General features: G+C 42.1%; 1 protein-coding gene across 3 annotated transcripts in view; it reads left to right on the top strand.

The window, feature by feature from the left end:
• The window catches only part of PTPN4 (protein tyrosine phosphatase non-receptor type 4), a 151,527-nt gene that overhangs the window by 36,695 nt on the left and 99,063 nt on the right, over positions 1–15,769 (top strand). For 2 of the 3 annotated variants that reach the window (XR_011698476.1, XM_071563009.1), the window contains exon 1: positions 6,551–7,140. The exons of the other annotated variant lie outside the window; for it this stretch is intronic. Coding sequence is in view for 1 of the 2 variants with exons in the window: in XM_071563009.1 (XP_071419110.1) it covers positions 7,128–7,140 (13 nt within the window). In the remaining variant the exon portion in view is untranslated. Of the gene's footprint in view, positions 1–6,550; positions 7,141–15,769 lie in introns of those variants that run through there. 3 annotated transcript variants of the gene reach the window in all.

Genomic DNA, 15,769 nt, shown 5'->3' with positions numbered 1-15,769 from the left:
AAGCTGTGGGCAACATTAGAGACCTGCTACAGATCAGATAAAAGCCACATTAAATCTGCAACTAAATGGTAGCCTTGATGGTGGTGGCACCAGAGAGATGAAGCACTGAGCCATCCTGTCCTCAGTGTGTGGTCCCTTTATGGTTGAGTAAGAGAGGTGCAGGCAGAATAGCAGTGTAAGTGCAATACACTTGTTGGTTTCAATGCAGAGAACAGTCCATAGGGCTGATAAATTACTCTTTGCTGGCTCCTCTGCTCTTCTATGTCCCTACTAGCCCAGAAGCCAAGATTGTGTCTGTGAAAGCATCTTTCCAGGGCTCTAACCACTGGACAGCAAATAGTTTGAAAAATTCTGTTGGCTCTCTGATCCTCTTGTCTTTGCTGGTTGTTTCAAACATTATCTGGTACACTCCATCCATACTATTTTAGGGTGCAGATATTTTTAAATAAAAAAGAATACATTCAACCTTTTTGCAGTCTTGATCTGAAAATAACTTTTTCACCCTATTAGAAAATGCAGCAAGCTGAATTTTCTGTAAATGCTGATGCTTTTGATTATAATTAATCTGGCTAATTTCTACATGTTCAGCCCAAGCCTTCTAATATTTTTTTGCTATTTATAACATGAACTTTGAAACCACTTCAGGAAGCCAAAAAGTGAACGTTCTATGAATCAAAAAATGCAGAATGAACTGTACAGTTCCTGGAAGAACTTAACCAGTCAAAAGTCTCTCTTGACAATTTTAATTACTTTGCTGGGAGGCCAGAATGTGGGTGTACCAGAAAGTAGTTTGCACATTTGTTTTGTTTAGCTGAGCTGCTGCTGTGCCTTCTTTTGTCTTTTTCTTAGGAATGGCCAATTTTCTGTACTCCACATTCAAGTAGATGGTTAATGCAAGGTCAAAGCAAACAACAATAGTCAGTAAACACTCTTTTATTTTTCTCTGCAGAGATACTTGTAACGAACGTTTACTTTTGAAATGATGTCATGTTATACTTCAATGGGGAAAGGTGCTTTCAGGACTGGAGTTGCATTTCTGGCTGTGGCTTGCCAGAGGGGGGAAATCCTTTCACTGCTGCTGTTGGCAGACAATGTTGACCTCAAAACCTCAACTGTGAAACTGCGGAGCAGTGAGAGGTGACATGGTCTCCCACTGTGTTTCAGATGGGTGACAAGTTCTGCGCAAACCTTGGGAAAGAAGCCTGTGAAAGGCCAAAGTAACCAAGCACTACAGTACTTTCTTTAAAATCCAGAGCAAAAGAACATGGGACAGGATGACAGAGAAGCCACTTTCTCCTCCCTTCTTCTCTATATATTTGTATTTTTCAAAAGGTTTCCCAATGTTTTACTTGAAACAGACTGAAATGTGGAAAGTGCCCATCTTGAAAGCCTGAGCTCCTTCCAGCACTTGCCTTGCAGAACAAGGACACAAAACCAGTGCAAGTAACTTCTTTACAGCGGTACAGTGTGTACTGCTTATCTATACAAGCTGCTGTCACCTTAAGAGAATAAAGTGCTGTAGCCTTTACTCAGATGTAGAGATCTTAGCAACACAAATGTAAATAACATTGAATGCAAAACCCAGCAACCTGTGCACTTACATCATTCTTACTAGAATTGGTGCTCTCTGACTTCTAGTTTTGAAAGAAAACTGTCTGCCTTCCTGCTAGTTACCCACAATTCAGTCAGATACAGGCCAACATAAAACTGGGGGTGGGGGGAAAATAAAGCCTGTGGAGAGGGAACCTGTACCTCTGAACTGCTCATTTCAAATATTAATTGGAATTTTTTTATCACTCTTGAAAGAAATCAATAGTAGAATTGAACTAACTCCTCACAAATGGAGCCCACTAATACTCTTGCTTTTTGCATGTGCCTTTCTTTCCTCTCAAATACTCCAGATTTTTTCTGACAAGCTGCAAAGCCAGGAGGCAGTTGTTAGTGCCGGGTTGCTTAATGATGGACTTAGGAAAGGAAAAAACTATTTTAAAACATTCAACATAGCTCAAACCAAAGTTATAGGCTTGCTGCAGAAATTACTGGGTGAGGTTCTTTGGGCTAAGTCAAAGTGAAGGTCTACTAAATGGTCATTTTTGGCTTTGTATCTATGCAACTGGTTTGCTTAAAATAAGGTCACCGTGGATCTCATCTCAAAATGTTGATCAAATCCCTTTTAAGGTTCTAAGAATGTTCATTAGATGTTTCATTAATTTGAATGTTTTACTGGGATTTCTCAACTTCAGAACCCACAGGAAGTTAAATGTCTGAGACAGATGTGTCTCTGCTGTGGCTGTAATATAAGAAAGGCTGAATCAAGTCACATCAAACGTCCAGATAACCTGGCACCCTGCAGGTGCCTACAGTAGAAATATAAGGACCAAGCAGTAATAGCTTAATTTCTTCTCCTATTTGCCATCTCAATTTCTGGCCTATCTAAGGACAAAATTGGAGGCTCTGTCCATTTTTCTGCAAAGCAGCTTATTCTTCTGTGAGCTTGTCTAGGAACTTCTTGCAGCCCTTACTATTTTGGGCATCTAAATGATCTCATGATGATGAACTACCCAAATTAAGCAGATATTGTTTAGATAGTACTTCCTTTTGCTTGTTTTACACTTCCATCTGAAAAAGTATTATTAGATTCATTGTAGTTCTCATAAGAAATTAGTAGCTATTCTCTGTTCACCTTTCACATATCAGATGTGATTTTTGATACCTATATTGCATCTCCCATTTGTCATCTATATTCTAGGTAGTTCCAGAGTACTTGATCTATCTTAAAAGGCATTCCATCTTTCTGATCAATCTGGTCACTTTTTTTCCCGCTTTTTAGTGTTATTCCAATCCTTAAGATGTTATTACATGTCAAGGTGCTATAAGCAGAATTGTGTGTTGTATTGAAGTAAAGAAGATGATTCCTGAGGATTTATAGAGTAGCATTATGTTTTATGGTTACCTTTTCATTCTCTTCTGTCCTTATCAGTCCCAGCTGCCTCTCTGAGCATTGAGATAACCATTTCAGAAAACTACCCATAGTGACTCCAAAATGTCTTTGCTGACGGATATGAACTAATTTAGAGCCTGCTATGTTGCACAGGTAGAGATTTTTTGTTTTCTTTTCATGGACATCTGTGATTGCTGCATTTTAGCTGCTATTTTATCACCTACTTCATCTTTATCATGATTTATTTTTTTTCCTGTTTTGTGTCAGCTGTCTTGGGTTTGGTTTTCCTGAATCATTATGAATCCTTAGAAAACAGTTATCTCACTGTTCAGTCCTGTTTCTCTTACCACTTGTGAACATGCTTTAAAACACAGGTCCCTTCGGAATCTCACTGCTCTCCCTTCTTTGTGGTCATTTGCTTGTCCATCTTCCTTTTGAAGCACTTACCAATCACAAAATGAGCTCCTTTCCTGCACTTTGTTAAAATGTTTGGGTAAATCTGTGTATGTGATTGCACCACCCAGGCTGCATGTTAAATGTTCCTCACGTCATGCCTACAGCCCCCTTATTGGTCAGACTGGGAAGATACAACATGCTCTGTCTCCCTCTGTCCCATACAGTTGAATTTCCTATCTGTGGACACTAGGCTTGAGAGTAAAAGCAAGCTAGGAAGAGAAGGAGAGGAGGCAGGACACAGCAGAAGATGGTATGAACTTTTCCTCCAACGGAGAGTCAATTATGGCCCAGGACTCCAGTGACCCAGAGTTTATACACCGTCTGTACAAGCCAGCTCCTCTTCGCTGGCATTTTTAAAGCAGTGTCAGGTTTGCAGTTTCCACCTCTTCCCATTACATGGTGATGAGCCATGTGTTAGACTGACTGGTTTGTTGTTCCTATGTTTTCCCTGAAGTCCTGTCTAAAAATTGGAACATCATATTCTACTTTTTGTTCCTTCAGAACTGAACTCACTCCAAACCATAAATTACAAAGCACAGTTAATAGTTTGGTGATTTCAGATCCAAGTTCCTTTTGAACCCTGGCGTGAGAAACACGTTGTCCTGGCAGACAGGTACCATTACAGTTTGCTGACTGGCTCCAAATCCACAAGTACTCACTTTTGTGATAATGTTTCTTCTGACCATACCTCCAAAAAAGGTCTCGTTGTGGCAATCACCTCAAAATCTGCCATAAAGAACAGTCATGGGGAAAAAGTCCTTAGTTTTCTTCTGTGGTTTCCTTCACTGCTTCTGTTATATCTCTATTTCCTGTTAGTTTCTCACATTCTCTGGCAGATCTCCTGTTCTTGATGTGTTTGGAAAAGTTTTTATGCTTCAAAATATTTTTTGACCTGCTTTGTTACAGTTTTCTATTTAACTTGCCAGAATTTATGCAAGAAGCAGAAAATAACAGAAAATGCACATGTGGCATTCACAAAAGGGCTCAGATATTTGCACTGGGTATCTAGAAGTTCAACCTCCTGGTACTTTGACGTGTGTTAAAGGCAAAGGAGTTTGTCAAAGGCTGGCTGGAGAAAAAAGGTTTTAGTGATATGTGGTATGGCAAGTGCAGGTACTGATGTTTCCACCATCTTTCATTCACAATATATTCCTAGAGCATTATCTTTTAAATATATTTTTAAGAGAAATACAGCCAGCCTCCAGACTGGATGATAGCTGCAGCAAGCTTATTAGCACAAATTATTATTTCACAGTATTCTAACAAATAGTACTATGGCACCAGGTAGGGCACAAACTTAAAGTGAGTCCCTGTCCCAAACAGCGAAATTATTCTGTCCCCATAGCTTAGGACACAAACATTCAGTATTTATGTCCATACTAGGACACGTTAACAGTGATCCCAAAGCCATGTTCTAGCACCACCTTGCCTGCCATTCACACTGATCAGTGGCACGCTCCACATGGGATTCAGCCAACTTTAACGTTGTGCCTGTGCCCCTGAAGATTCCATGAGCAGGGCATGTATGGTCTAAGGGCTTTGCTGAATCAGGATCCTACTTTATAGAAAGTGTATCTGTTAATAAATACACATTATGCGTGATTAAGCTTAGTGTTGGCAATAAGTGCCTTGTCTTTTCACAGCTCAACTCCACCTGTGGTGAGAGTCCTTTATCTTGAATTGCTGTAGTGCAGTGTTTAAGTACTTCTTCTTGGCCACAAAGCAGTTTGCGTGGTGTTTCAGTGAGAGGCTTAAAATCCCATTCACATTTTTAATATACATTTCTCTCACATAAATTATCACAGTTTGGTTGGCAGGTCTTGCATGAGTAATAAGGTTGTTGGCACAAACACACACCACAGATCTATTAAGTAAAGGCGAAGCTTTTGCTTGTTCCTACATTTACATGAGACCTGTGAGGTTTAACTTGTACACAACAGTTTAAGATGCTGGTGTTTTATGAGCAGGACACAACCAGTCATAAGACAACATTAAGAATGCTATTATTTAAAAGTGGCCCAGAGATTGTGCATTATCTGAAATTTCTACTTGTCTGCTTTCCCCAGATTCAGTCTTCTAGCCTGATTCAACTTGTTGCTGAAAGGAATTGTGGAGAATCCTGTGTGTCCTAATTCTTGGGAAGAGGGAGAGAAAGTCAAAAGACCTTGGATTATTTAGCCTAATAGAATGAAAGAGGTATGAGCACTTTCTTAGAAGTAGTTGGGGGAAAATACCACTAAGAGGGTATTTAAGCAAAACAACAAAACTGGCACAAAACCAATTTGGGCTGGAAATGTACATAAGCTTTGGAAACATCAAACAAATGAGACTTTTAGAAGAGTAAATGCAATTAGAAGAGAAAATGCAAACTCTCTCTGCATCTTGCAATGGTTAGGTATTGAATTGTGAAATCCAAGAACTCATTCCCAAACATTTGGACTTGGTAATATTAAGGATCTTCTCCAAGAGTCTACATATTATTTGTGTCTGGTTTTAAGGAAGATTGGTTGCAAGAGGTCATGTTTTAATAAGTGGGCATTACATATATTTTTAACCAAACCTCTTCGCACACAGTACAAACACATCAAAGCACGGAGCTGTTAAACCACGTCTTTGAACGCCGACCTGCCCATGGGCCACATATGAAAACCTCTCGTAGCCAAAGGGCACGAAGCATCTCACACCTTGGAGGGCTCTGGAAAAAGAGCTACGGACAGAAGAGATTCTCTGGGACATTCAAGGGAGAGGCTGAGCGGGCATGAGAGGAACACGAAGGATTCCCACGCCCAGACCTCGCTGCTCTTCCCTCCCTGCCGAGGGCGGGGCCGCGCCCTCCGCACCGCCACGGGCGTGACTGACGGCTCAGCTGTCCAATCCGCGCTCCTTGCCGCGTTAATTGATGGTATAAACAGCCAATCAGACCTAAGGTGTCTCCTCGGCCCCGCCTCCTCCTTTTACGGGTAGTCCTCCGGGCCAGTAAAAGCGGAGGCGCAGGCAGCGCTCCCCTTCCGGCTCTCGCGAGCGCTGCGGAGTGACTGCGCAGCCGCCGTGTTGGTTGCTATGCTGCGGCCGCGGGGCGGGGACGAGGGCGGGGGCTGCGGGTCCTCCCCCGCCTCCCGCGCCGCCGCTCACTCGCTCGCCCGCCGGCAGGGACGGCGCCTCCGCAGCGCCCCGTCGCCCTTCTTGCCCCCGGTCCCCTCTGCCTCTCGGACGGGGCTGCGCGCGGGGCGGCCGCCGGTCCGTGTGAGACGGCGCCGCGCCCCGTAAGGGAGAGCTCCGGCGCCGCGCGGCCACTCCCCCCGCTGCCGCGAGGAGAGGGGGGAAGGAGAGGCCGGCGCGGGGGGAAGGTCCGCCGCCTTCCCCCCCAGGCTCCCGCGTCCCCTTCTCCCGCAGCTCTTCCCCCCCAGCTCCCGCTCCCTCGGCCCGGCCGCCGCAGTACGATGCGGCGCTCTCCGCCGCGGCGGGGCGCGGGGCGGCTCCTGTCGCTGCTGCCGGGGCTGCGGCTCCAGCGGGCGCTGCGGGAGAACTGAGGCGAGCGGCGCCTCCGATCCCGATCCCGATCCCGCGGGGGGGGCGCGGGCGCTGCGCGTGCCCGAGCGGCTGCGGCGCGCGTGCCCGTGCCCGTGCGCGCGCTCGCGGAGCGTGCTGGGGGTTCGCGCGGGGCGGCAGCGGCGCGAGCGCGCGGCCCCCGCGCCTTTCCCTCCGCGCCCCGCCGGGAACCAGGACGTGGATGTTACATGAAGGTAAACGCGGCAGCGCCCGGGGGGACGGGACGGGCCGGGCCGGGGGTGCCGCGATCGCGTCTCTGTGCTGTGACCCCCCCGCCGCTCCCCCGCCCCGCAACTCCGCGCTCAGGGCGCCGCGGGCGCAGAGCGGCTCTGCCGGGAGCCCTTTCGGCGAAGGGGGAGTGTGTGTGTGGTGTTCCTTTTCGTTCCCCCCTCCGAAAAAATACGAGACCCAGCTCCTCTCTGGCGAAAGGGTCGTGGGGGTTGTGCTGAGCTCGGGGGGAGTCTCGTAAACAGCCTCGGGGGCACAATCTGCGGGGGCAGGTCGGGGTCCTTCGAATGCGGTGAACTCCGCCGAGCGCATGAAACCGGTTTTTATTTTAGTGGGTTTAATATAAAACTTTGCGATCCTGTGCTTTCTAGGCACATGTGCGCGTTGCCCTGGTTATGGGTAAGGAAAATAGGTTTGAGTGCTGTCGTTGCATTCCTCTGGTACATTTTTAGTATCTCCCTCGAGCAGAAGGCTTGTATAATCGCTGTGTCTATATGCGACAGAGGCTTTCGGTGTACCTGGTGATGAGTTAACTCGTGCATGCTGTTGCAGCACCGGCTGGAAGAAACATAACGTCTTTTTCCTTTCAAAACCTCCAAGAGCTGGTTGCTGAAACTAGATAGCTGCCACTGTATGTGAAATGTTCCCACCTCTGGTCTAGTCAAAGAATATACATCGTCCGGATGTAAAATAGACGTGAATGAACTTCGTGCTATTACTTACCCCTTTCCAAGTCGTCGGTGTGGCCAAGATGTTACAATTTTGTAACTGATTTGTGTGTTACAGAAGTGCTAATGGGTCTCAGCGAAAGAGTAATTGTTAGACTGCAGTGTGCATATACATTTGCTCACCCACGGGGCATTTTTCTTGCCCTGAGCTAAACTCTGTGTTGAATGGTAAGGGGGTTTTGTGAGTGCAGGTTTGCCTGCTTGCTTTGGCAAATGACTGCCTTGCAGTGTTGGGACCCACCGGCATGTTCACATGTACGCAGACATTGATGAGCTCATCACATTTTGAGTGTGTGTTGCTGGAATACAGGACTGAGTTAGATTAGAATTGGTAACCCCATTTTTTTATTAGATCTGTATATTGTAGGAAAGTTTTCCAGTTCATTGCCTGGACATAATATATGCAGTATTGTAAGCTCATGGATGCCATTTTCTTGACAATGGATTTCTTGCTTCATTGACCTAAAAAGTTGTTTCTACGTATTGGCATGACTCTGGCTTGCATCATGTTGATAAAATAGGATTCTGGGTGATAAGCCTAGACATATGTACATGTATGTCAGTGTGTTTCCCAGGCAAGTTTATGCTTTATGAACTCAAAAATGTTACTGTTGGTCTGATTTTTGTAGTAGAATTTTGTTGTCATTACCGTTTTTGTGTATTTTTAGATTGTGTGTGTGTTTCTAGTTGTTTCTTCAAGTCAGGTTAAATACTGAAATGCAAATGCATTTTCCTCACAAACAGAAATGTGTTAATATTTTACCTTTTTTACCAGTATGTTTTCCTTATGTTTGCAGTTAAGTTTGTTTGGATCAGGTTTACCTATTTAGAGTTTAGTTTGATGGTTACTTCTTGTTCAGCAAAATTTTCCATGAAATGTGTTGTTTGTTGTCATGCTTTACAATTCTGTTGTCCTGCTAATGTCTAATTTAGGTTGTACATAGCAGTATTGATTGAACACACTTGCTAAAAATACTTTCAGGGTTGGGTACACTTGCACTATAGCAGCAGGAAAGTTCAGCCTCTACTGTTTTTCTGTGACTAGAATTAATTTATTGTTAGCAGCTATATTTGTAAACCATGAGTAAAACCAAAACCCTGTAATCTTAGATGCAATGCTAATGGCTCTGTGGAGTGTGTGAGCTCTCTATTAATGAGCAGAGTTCATGTAGTACTATTTACATCTCATTGCCAGTAGCATATTTGTAATACATGGTAAGTTAATGCCTGGGGTCCATCATTTTTGCTCAGATCCTGCAGTGACCCCTGTTTGGGCAGAGGGATCCACCTACACAAAACTGGCTGCAGGAACTGGGGCTCAATCATTCACTCTGGCTCTGCAGGCACTGGGCCGATGTTTGTTGTGGGCATTTGCTGTGTGTGTGTTTAGTGTTTGTGTGACGTGTCACAGAGGCCTCTCTCAGTGTGCACAGACCTGCGGGGTTGGTGTCCAGAGCAGCAGCCTAATGAAATTGGCATAATTACTTTGTCATAAGGGGTTTTTTAAAAAATTGCTTTGTATTGTAACAGTGCTGCTGAAAGGTCCTGATCTGCACTTGGGGGTTGAATTGCACTCGGGTCATTATTCATGGTGGGTTATTTTATGCATGTTTTGTTGAATGCACATGGGAGTTTTGTGCACTGATTTATGCTCGTGTATAGAAAGTGGAATGCAGACTCTGCGAGTGTTCTGGAGAACTGAGTGGAAGTTACAAGTTTAAATATACTGTAGAGGAGGACACTCAGAAGGGTCACCTGTACCCTCACCTGTGCTTGGGAAACAAAGCTTGCTTTCAACAGTTTAGATTTCAGACATAGTAAATGGGTTGAGTAAATGTCTTCTGAAAATTATGGTGGATTAAATACTCTTGTTTTAAGTTTACAGCCAATCAAAACTTTAATTAAAACAAATAGCAGGCATGTGCGTTGATTTTCTGTGTTTGAAGGCAATGGTAGATTATTTTTCTTAAATTGATGAATAGCCCTTTTCTGTGGTCTGTCTTCTTGGGTTTTCATCCTGCCATGAGTTAGATCCCTGATTCATCAGGATTCTGCTTTGTTCACCCATCCCCCCCCTTCTCTAGTTTGGGTTTAAATTTGATACAAGATCACATGAATCCCATGCTTTCTCATCCTGTTTCTGTCTCACCTCACTTCCATTCTCACCAATTATAGAAATGGTCAAACAAGAGGATCTTTCAGCAGATGGTTGCATGTGGTTTTTTGTTTTGTTTTTTTTTAAAAACCACACTTTCATTCTGGTGCTGTCACTTTCCATAAAATGGCCAGACAAAATTCTCATGGGTTTTATTGTGCTGCAGCCTAAACAACTGCAAAACTGGCTTGTGTATGTGTATAATATGCAATTGTTTGTGGAAAGAAGGAACTATGAAGGTGGACAAGAAAAGGGAGGGGGAGAGTGGCCTGAGCAAGACAAAACCCAAATTGCTCACCAGTGGCCTGGTAGTACAACAGCAGGTCTTGCTCTCTGAGCCAGCTGTTCATGTATCCTTGTTTGGGAACAGAGGCTGTTTTTCTTTGAGGACTTGTAATCCACAGAAGCAGCACAAAAATAATTTTCTGTAGGCTTTTGAAAACCTTTAATTTCTAAACTTTTGGTAAATTTTCTCTGATATGTAGTGAATTATAAATGCAAGTACATATTTAAATTTCCATCCGTATTTTGGAGAATTTCAGAATTATTAGAAAACTGTTGCTGTTTGTCACTTGCAAAATTAATTGTTTCAAGTTTACAGCAGTTAAGATGTTCACAGAAGTTTTATGGATGTGTTGACATATGGGAATTAGATGCCCAGATGTGTTAGAGCATAATAAAATCTGTACTGGCTGCACGCACAGTGACCTGGGACGTGTCACAGACTGTCACAGCCGAGAGTCAGAGTCCTCAGGTAGAACAGACAAACATAACTTGATGAATTTATGTTTGAAATGTGAGACTTGAATCAGCTCCTCCTCTCTCAGCTTAGGCACCTTCAAAAAAAGACTTGGTAGGGTGATGCAATTAGACCTCTCTTAGCACCCTTTGTCTCACACTGCAATTACTTCTTGGACAAGGTTAAGGCACTGTTGGATGATAAACGCAATTCCATGTGGATGGTTTAAGGGACACTGCCATCTCTGCAGTTACACGAGGAAGGGGTAATGGCTAATATCCTTTTAAAAATAGTCTTTTAATTATGCGTGTGTATTGGTCTGTAATGAAAAATGCTCTGGGAAATACTTTCACTGATTGGGAATGGAACTCTTCATTACCACTTCAGAGTTTTCAGGCTGGCCCTAAGGTTGGGAAGCAGGTGATAATCCACTTCTTATGGCATGTGAATGCTAACTTTGCCTTCCTGGCTATGTCTTATCTTATTCAGGATAACTAGATTAGAGAATAATGATGGAATTATTCTGCATGACCAAAATCCCAAATCTTCAAATGAAAATGAAATGCGGTGCTGCTGGAGATTAACATTTTCATACTTGGATTTTTTAATTTTTTTTTATTTAGAGGGGTGTAGATTAGATTGAAGAAAGTTGTAGTCTCTCTTATTAACCTGGGCTTCAGATTTTAAATTAAAAATAGCTAAATATCTGCTGCTAAATGGTGAAAACCGTTTTCTAACTGGTGCTTTTTCGTGGGATGATGTTCTAGTCTGGAGGCCTCAGTTTCATGTAATTTTGTCATTTTATTTGATTGTTTTCATAAACTGATTGGAAAAAAATTAAATGTAAGTTCTTTTTCAGTATTTGCTGGGAGTAACAATTTAAATTGATTTGGTTTTGTGTTGTTAACTGTGCTTGGTTTAAACAAATGATCTTCATTTTGTCTCTAGAAGGATACTAACTCTTGAGATAGTTGAGTTTCGCTTTTCCTGGGTCCTCTGGCCAGTTTATTGCATTTATGTACCAACATCTCTCTGACTTACCAAAAAAAACCAACAAAAACCAAAAAACAAACCCAGGAAAAAAAGAAACAAATGCAAAACACCAACCAAACCTCCAAATAATGTTTTGTGTCTGGTGCCAAAGACAGAAATGAGAAACAAATATCAATAGTGCTCTGAAACTTGTGTCTGTTTGAGTACAATGAGAGCTACATGACAGATGTTTTCTTAGAGGAGAAAACTATTCTTAGATATGTCTTACAATTTCAGTGTTTTTATTGCATTGGTCAGGTTTAAAACCCGAAATTGAAACTGCCTGTGCAGCAAATCCCTCTCCATGTAAACCAGAGCAGCAGGGCCTGCTGTGGCTCCTTTGTCCCAGGGATGAGCTGCCATACTTTGTCTTGGAGGAAGGTTAACGAGAGAGATCCCTGTGTTTTCTCACAACAAGGTGGCACTTGCAAGAGTCAGGCAAGTCGATTTGATAACACTGCAAAGCTGTTTTTAAAAGAGGAGATTCAAGTGTGACACACCAAAACTTGTGCTTGCTCTCATTGTGCAGGCAGAGCTGCAGTGCTGAAGTAACTTCATTGTTAATTCAGCCTTGAATAGAGCTACAAATGCTGTTGACTGCTCTGTCTTTCAGGTAGAGAAATCACCACCTGGTCAGTGAAAGCACACAGAAAATACACCACTCATTGGAAGAACAGTTTATTACTATTATTGCTCTCTGAAATTCCAAATTAGCACTTTTTTTTTCCGGAATGAACAGATAATTTTGTGATGGTGCTTTCATGTGTATTTTCTTAAACCATGTCAAATAGTAAGTTGCAAAACTTGTTCATTATAAATCAAGTTCTTATGAGTGATTTGAGCAAAAGGATAATCCAAAATAGGATGTATTTCTCTTGGGACAGAAAAAAAAGTTCTTCCCAGATTTTACAGTTATGATTTGATGCTTTTGCTCAAAAAAAAGAAAAAGACAAAACATTTTAGAAGAAAAATCACGTAGCAAAACTGGGTTTGTTTTGTTTCCACCCACCTTGTCAGTGAGTTCAGAGATGTTTTGGGGGAAAAAACCTGCAAGTCTTCCCATGAAAAATTTGCTTTGGAGAGAGTTAAAATTAACATATGTCACTTTGCATTTGTCTGTCTTGATACTCGCAACAAGCTTTAAGTGTCATCTGAAGAAGTGAGACATATTTTTGTCTTTTGATGTGTGAATAGGGTTAAAGATGACCCGTGCTGATGGCCAGCGATGTGTTGCATTGTAAGTTGTTTTTTTCCCATAGGGGTTGTGTGTGTGCACTGCATATGCCAGCTTTGTATCGTGTCTCTAAAGTCCAGATAGCCTCAGTGCTGTTCTCAAGATGTTTTGCTCAGTTTACAGAGTGCTCTTATTTAGAAAAGCTGCACTTTATGAGAAGGGATGTGTATCAATTAGCTTGACTTACTAAAAATAAAATTTTATAGAACTTGGCATTTGAGTTTAAAATCTATGGCCTGTAACCTCCAAACTGTGAGCTGTTGTTAAGACTTCCCTTGGAAGAGGCTCTTGCCTTTTTGTGGCAGGCAGATTGTTGTTGGGATTGATGCCACAGTCTGTTTTTAGTACTCGAGTGCAAATGAGGCAATGGGTGAAGCTTGGGAGTCCCAATCTGCACGTAATTCCCCACTGACTGTGTTGTAGGCCTGACTCTGTAAGAACATGCTGCGTCCTGTCAGCTCATCCTGTGCACCTGCTTTCCATGGAGCTGACCTCTCTCATTTTTGGAAGGACCTTTCCAGATGTAATGTCCATGAAAAAGGGTTTTGAAAGGTTGAAATGTGTCTGCCTCTGAAACTGAAGGGATGTATCATCCTTGTCTAAGTCTGAGTGGACAAGAGGGGTAAGAGGAAAGGGCAGCTGCTCTGCAGTGATTATAACATTCATAGGGGTTTGGTAAACAATAAAAAGGAAAGGTGAACATGATTTTTGTTTCATGTCAACAAATCTTGTGACCTCGTGGGAAGCTTCTGCTGCAATAACTGTGGTGCACACACAACCACAGGAGGGCAAACTGAAACACAGAAGTGGCATTACAATGGAACAAATAGACAAGATGTCAGCATTACGGGGTCTTACCTCCAAATTACTTGAATTTATTTTTGCTTAATTGTTTCCTGTGAGCTTAACATAGACTACTGATTTAGCCGTTTCAGCATAGGGCTAATACAGTTGCTTCTCTTTGCGCTTCTGTTGTCTCAAGTCCTCTATAAGTGTAAATTAATGATGGTAAAAGTTTTTTACCTTTTTAAACTTTCTTTTAACCCATCACTAATTAAAATTTTACTTCTCTTGTCATTTGTTTGGAATTGACTTGGATTTCAGATATTCATATTTCAGACTAAGGAAATAATTGTTGTTTTGGAGACTGTTGTTAGGAAAACTTTTTTTTTGCCTCACTTCTCTACATGGTGTCATCTGCCTATAATTTTCAGGCACCTTCACTTACTGTGTTTGCTTTAGAGACTTAAGGCATCAGTGATACCGTCCCTTCTCTTATCTTCTGAGATTTGAGTCCTTTGTTCTGTAGTTCTTAGATCTGCTGGGGAAAGTGTTTTGTGTGAATGTGTGTCTAGGGAAGGTATGGAATGTAGTGGATGGTCTCTGGGGTTTTTTTTCTAAAGCTGTTTTTGACTTTTCACGGTCCCTGTGCCTGCAGAATCTGGATTATTTTCAAATTTAGCAATAGTTGAGTAAATTTTATAGAATTGAATAATAGATGTAATAAAGATATTAATTAAAATATCTCTGCTCTCAAAACCATGCCAGTTAAAAGGTTGAGAGACATACAGTGAGAAAATGAGGCATGAGTAACCACTAAGGAGATACATATATATATATATACACAATTACATTTAGAACAGAATTCCTCAGTAGAGGACTAGGAAATAGATTGAAAATGAACATCTGACATAGAGTCCTCCAAGAGGAAATTCCTGCAGGAGAACTTCATTCTTGAGATTAATTAAATGAAAGATTAGAAATTCTCTAGGTAGCTGTAAGCTATTTAATAAAACTGAAGTAAGCAATTAAAAGACTGTGTTGTAGTTACGAGCAGAGGCATTGCCTCTTTTTAATGATCCTGCTGCTGCCCCCCCTCCTGTTACAGATGTTCTCCCTCATTTTACAGGAGAGCTGTATCTGAGCTCATTAATGCTGGATGCTTTCTGCAGGAGGATTTTCATAAAAAGCATCCTTGTCTGAATAAGGATGATGTAGATAATAACTTCTTTGGCATTGAGAGCACATACACAGTCCTGAGAAAACAGAAATAAAAGTGCTTTGTAGAAATTATACTAATGAAATGTGTGTGAGAGAGTAGCTTGAAAGAGAAACCTGATTAACATCTGAAACTTCAGCTAACATTCAGCCACTTTGAATAGAACTTATGTTTCCAATAAAGCTACTTTGTAAAATCTCTGGTTTCTATTTCTAAGTTTACATTGATGTGAGCGCTTTCCAATCCACATCTTTACAGTATTTTTTCCTTTGTCTTTGTGACAAACAGATTAATTGTAACTGTTCTGGGAAATGATGGTAGTCCCTCTGGCATCTGCAAAAGGCGTTTTCCGCTGAAGTCTTTCATGTTCATTCTGAATGTATTTTGTGTTCTGGGGTGTCAGATAATTGTGTGTGCCCAGCAGTTCTGTACAATAAACTGGGATGTGTTGTATGACCAGAGGTCTGTCCCTCATCTGAGGGCCGTGAGTGACAGCAAATCAGTCCTCCTGTTAGGGGGAAAGATGCACAACTGCAGGTTAGCAAGGGATTCCCCAAAACTGAGTAGTTGCCATAGTTCAACAGAATTAGTGTGCCACAAGTAATTAGGAAAAATAGGGGAAAAAAAAAGAAAAATATTCCTTATATGTATCAAGTAGTGTGATTATAATAATTTTAAGTTGCTTCAAAATAAGATACTACTTAAGTC

Source organism: Pithys albifrons, chromosome 8, assembly GCF_047495875.1.
Source record: "Pithys albifrons albifrons isolate INPA30051 chromosome 8, PitAlb_v1, whole genome shotgun sequence".
In the NCBI taxonomy this organism is placed as follows: domain Eukaryota; kingdom Metazoa; phylum Chordata; class Aves; order Passeriformes; family Thamnophilidae; genus Pithys; species Pithys albifrons.
Note: the sequence above shows the minus strand (reverse complement) of the source record. Positions and strands in the feature narration are given on the sequence as shown.